General features: G+C 43.3%; 2 protein-coding genes across 3 annotated transcripts in view; one reads left to right on the top strand and one right to left on the bottom strand.

Moving 5' to 3' along the window:
- LOC119596586 (sedoheptulokinase-like) overlaps positions 1-5,000 on the bottom strand; it is a 67,547-nt gene that overhangs the window by 43,787 nt on the left and 18,760 nt on the right. The gene's annotated exons all lie outside the window — the stretch shown is intronic.
- LOC119596597 (centromere protein V-like) overlaps positions 2,255-5,000 on the top strand; it is a 4,858-nt gene continuing 2,112 nt past the window's right edge. Inside the window, exons 1-2 of one of the 2 annotated variants that reach the window (XM_037945930.1) lie at positions 2,255-2,423; positions 4,927-5,000. The exon at positions 4,927-5,000 is cut by the window's right edge and continues 36 nt beyond it. In XM_037945930.1, coding sequence (XP_037801858.1) covers positions 2,421-2,423; positions 4,927-5,000 — 77 coding nt within the window. In that variant the 5' untranslated portion in view covers positions 2,255-2,420. Of the gene's footprint in view, positions 2,424-4,264; positions 4,457-4,926 lie in introns of those variants that run through there. The other variant, XM_037945920.1, reaches the window with a different exon arrangement.

The raw sequence follows: 5,000 nt of genomic DNA on the forward strand, positions 1-5,000 counted from the left end.
TACTCATTCTCATTCATATCTTTTATACATCTGTCAATATGAATACGGTTCATATATACATACATATATATATATATATATATATATATATATATATATATATATATATATATATATATATATATATAAAATAAATGTATATTTATATATATTTAGTATATACAAACTCTCTGCAATCCCCTTTAATGAATCAGTCCCTGGCACAACACAGGACGGAAGTGGCGAGGGTGATTCCCGCATTGGTGGCAGACGGAGGGAGGGGGAGGGGTAGGAGCTCACGTGCCTGGACTAAGAAGGGCGAGGCTCGTCTAAGACCTGCATCCCGCTGACGCATTTACAGGACTCGCAAGATATGTCTTTCTCTGACGTAGGTTCCCTTTTTTCGACCGCTCCCCTAATTCCTTTCCTGCTGCAGTTTATCTTATCAGCTGAGCGCCTTGAGAGGGAAGCTCGCTGGGCATCGCTGGGACCTTCTCTTCAGTGTCTTCGGCTTTCCGCGTTATGGCAGCCTTGGCGAGCACACTTTCCATTTCCTATCGCCACAGGGTCCCCTATACCCTTGGCTGCACCGTAAACTGTATTGTTATTCCGCGGCGTTTTAGGCGGGGAATTTATAAGCGGACGCGCTATTCCTAACTGTATCCGTAGTTGCTTTTGGAGGCATTTTGAAAGCACTGAAGGTAACAACCTCATCTGATGATTACTAATAAATTCGGTAACAAGAGGAGGCGCTTTTGACTCTTCTGGCCCTGAATTAATATTTTGATAGCTATTTAATTTCTTAATCTGATAGCCTAAAAGGTGAAAAAGCAAACCGCGTGTGTATATGCTTGTCTGTATGTCTGTCTAAGGCCATGTTACACATGAGAAACACAATTAATGGGCAAAGGACTAACCAGAACTCAAAGGCGCAACCACAACAGTGTGTATCATCTCTCTCTCTCTCTCTCTCTCTCTCTCTCTCTCTCTCTCTCTCTCTCTCTCTCTCACTTTCTCTCTCTCTCTCTCTCTCTTTCTCTCATTCTCTCACTCTTTGTCACTCTCTTTCTCAATCTCTCACTCTCTCTCTTTCTGTCTTACACACACAAAAACACACTATAACGCTTACACACGGACGCGCGCATACACACACACTCACATATACACACACATATATACAGACAATATTCACACACACACACATATAATTATATACAACTATATATATATATATATATATATATATATATATATATATATATATATATATATATATATATATGTATGTGTGTGTGTGTGTGTGTGTGTGTGTGTGTGTGTGTGTGTGTGTGTGTGTGTGTGTGTTGTATGTGTGTGTGTGTGTGTGTGTGTGTGTGTGTGTGTGGTGTGTGTGTGTGTGTACAGAAATACATATATACGTATATATATATACACATACATACATACATACATGTACACACACACACACACACACACATACACATATGCATACATGTTCATTTATAAATATATGTGTATCTATATATATAAATATATATTCATATATATACATATATATATATGAATATATTCACACACACACACACACACACACACACACACACACACACACACACACACACACACACACACACACACCACATATATATATATATATATATATATATATATATATATATATATATATAATACATATATATATATGAACACAAACACAGTAACGTGTCCACAAAGATGAAAGGAAAAAACAGCCCCAATAAGAAATGAAATAATATCGTAACGTTTCGAACACGTACGAGTTCCCCTTCGGACGAATAATCAACCGAAATGGATTCCAGAGAGAGAGAGAGAGAGAGAGAGAGAGAGAGAGAGAGAGAGAGAGAGAGAGAGAGAGAGAGAGAGAGAGAGAGAGAGAGAGAGAGAGAGAGAGAGAGAGAGAGAGAGAGAGAGAGAGAGAGGCGAGGGAAAACCATATTTCCATCTCTACAGAAGATTTGACCATTTTGTTGGTTTGATATCACGGAACACGTATTGTTGTTGATGCCATCAGTGTACTGTTGCATCTATACCTCAATATAAACGTCAACTCGTCAACCCACACAGACAGAGGTAACATCAGTAAGGTACAGAGGACGCAGAGTCGCCAGCGTAAAGCGTCCTTGCGTCGGTCATGAGGCGAGCCGCCGGCGCCCAAATGACACGAGCTGGATATTCCATGCATGACCGTCCGCGGGGTAGCGTAGGAGAGCGAGGATATATAACAGGAGAAGCCATAGCCTCCGCGCACTGTCTCTGCAGCTGCCAAGCACTCTCCAGCCCTCACCTGTGCCAGCGCCTTGCCCGTCGCTTCGGTGCCACGACGGACTCGGGAGAAGGCCACAAAAGGGATACGAACTGAACGCTGAGGGCTTTCTGAACCCGCTGCTTTTCCCACCGACAAGATGGTGAGTTTTTATACGAGTTTTAATACTGACTGTTCATCAGTTCGTTTTGAAGTTCATGGAGATGCCAGTTCCTTGTCGAAACAAATTCAGAGATTGCAACGCAGTGCCATGCAGATTCTGATACCTGGCCCTCCCAACTTTCAAAACCTTTACCTCGCATGCTGCTAAATATCTTACTGATGCTGATTGCACTTTACAAACCGTCTGAATCAACATGCTATTTCCATGGAAAAGGGTCTGTAGTTACCTTTGAAAACTACAGTTTAAACCATACAGGTAACTGGACGCTCCAAAGATATCTGAGAGGTAATCGAACGCCGCCCCATGGAACGACAACTGCCTTTTTTCCAAGTCAGAAATTGGCAGAACCATAAAATGAATCACAGCGGATGTTGACAGAACGCCATTCAGATTCACATGGCAAGGTGCGGCTTTCCCACTTTCAAGCTCGTCGTATTCATGGCCACAATTCGCGCCAGCATGGGCTTTCCGACCACACCTTGCACTGTGACATTTTCCCTTCACGTAAACTTGAGATTTCCAACCACACCTCACGACTGTCAAAAGGGAAGGCGGTACATTTACATTTTCTCACAACTTCCATCTGAAATCCTTATTACATATACCACTTTCAGTAACTCTATATGCGTGAATTCACTACATGCATGTGTTTGTGAGTGCGTACGTGTGCGTGTGTGTGTATGTGTATGTGTGCTAGTGTGTATGTGTGTGTGTGTGTGTGTGTGTATGTGTGTGGTGTGTGTGTGTGTGTGTGTGTGTGTGTGTGTGTGTGTGCGTGCGTGTGCGTGTGCGTGTGCGTGTGCTGTGTGTGTGTGTGTGTGTGTGTGTGTGTGTGTGTGTGTGTGTGTGTGTGTGTGTGTGTGTGAATGAGTGCTTTCACTCTCTCTCTCTCTCTCTCTCTCTCTCTCTCTCTCTCTCTCTCTCTCTCTCTCTCTCTCTCTCTCTCTTTATTGCATCTGTAGATAGTAAATCACATTTCCCAGTTTGAATGCAAAAAAGCGTGACAGGTGACGTGAATTTTGGAAAGTTGATGACTTGCGTGACAAAAACGCAATTTAGTTGAGTCTGAGACCACCAGGGTCTTATAACGGGGGGGTTAAAAAAAATGGACATTTATACGCAGAGCGAAAGCAGCGGATGAGCGAAGGTCATCTTTGGAGCCCACCGACGGGTTTCTACTGTGAAAAAAATAATAAAAAGAGATACTTGTGATCTTAGAGAATTCTGGCTGATTTCTCCCTGGACTAAAAGAGAAATACATGAATGGTAGATGGAAAAAATCTCCCCCTAGCCGCGTCACTCCTTCAGGCTGTCCCTCCCAGTATCCTTAAATGAACCTAAGTGAATGATCATGCACGCGTATGGCCTGTTGCACATTCGCCAGGGCTTTTGGCAAGTAAGGTCTGGTTACGTCATCCCCAGCTTGCCATACCCCTGCTTCCTCTTCCTTATATTTACACCACAACCTGGAAGATTACAATGTTCTTACTTGGCAAAGAATTATTCTTCAAGATTAGGCATCTCAAGTTGCTTAATACAAAATTTAAAATGGAATTCCTTCATTCCTGTGCTGCGTGTGTGGGCAGAGCATGTCTAGTGACAAAAAGCATGGCCGATCAGCACCTGTTAATGTATGACCAATATCCAATCTTTGTGAAAATGAGGAATGAGATATAAGCATAAAGTCCCACTGAAGGTCAAATGACGTTGCTGCCTCTGCCAGAACCTGTTATTGGACGAATGCGGAGTTTAATGCGACACTGCATGAGCCGCAAAGGTTTTAGATATCGACGAACTGCGGTAAATATAAATATATATATAACGACTTTCCCTTTATGTTTGGAAAGCTCAAGGTAACTGCTCACGTGTATGAAAAAGACCCGAGTTACACCAAACAATTTGGTGGCGTGTGGCAATACACGCGTCGTGTTGGTCGTCTCGACCAGTTTTCCGACAATAGTTCAGGGGATTTCAGCCTTGTTGGGCGCTTGAAACAGCCCCTCCTTACAGTAGTTAGTATATATCAAATGTGACTGTTTGTTGTTATTTTGTTATTTAGTTGGAGGCACCGTCCATGCAACAGAGATCTGTACGCATTGTGAAGTGAAGGAATTGCATAGCAGGGAACTGCGACTCGTCATCGCAAAACGAAGTGAAGAGAGATTATGCTTAACAATTTGCAATATATCGACTCTTGTTAAGGAGAGAGAGGGAGAGGGAGAGGGAGAGAGAGGGAGAGGGAGAGGGAGAGGGAGAGGGAGGAGGGAGAGGGAGGGAGGGAGGGAGGGAGGGAGGGAGGGAGGGAGGGAGGGAGGGAGAGAGAGAGAGAGAGAGAGAGAGAGAGAGAGAGAGAGAGAGAGAGAGAGAGAGAGAGAGAGAGAGAGAGAGAGAGAGAGAGAGAGAGATACTAAAAGTACATACTGTCTTTGTGAATGAAATGACGATATTAATGTAATGACACTAATATTTCGACCCACCACAGGTACATTCGAACATGGACAGCGATCTAATGAAATACACCGGGGGCTGTCACTGCGGGGCGGTCAGGTACGAGGT

The sequence above is a fragment of the Penaeus monodon genome, chromosome 3 (genome assembly GCF_015228065.2).
Source record: "Penaeus monodon isolate SGIC_2016 chromosome 3, NSTDA_Pmon_1, whole genome shotgun sequence".
In the NCBI taxonomy this organism is placed as follows: domain Eukaryota; kingdom Metazoa; phylum Arthropoda; class Malacostraca; order Decapoda; family Penaeidae; genus Penaeus; species Penaeus monodon.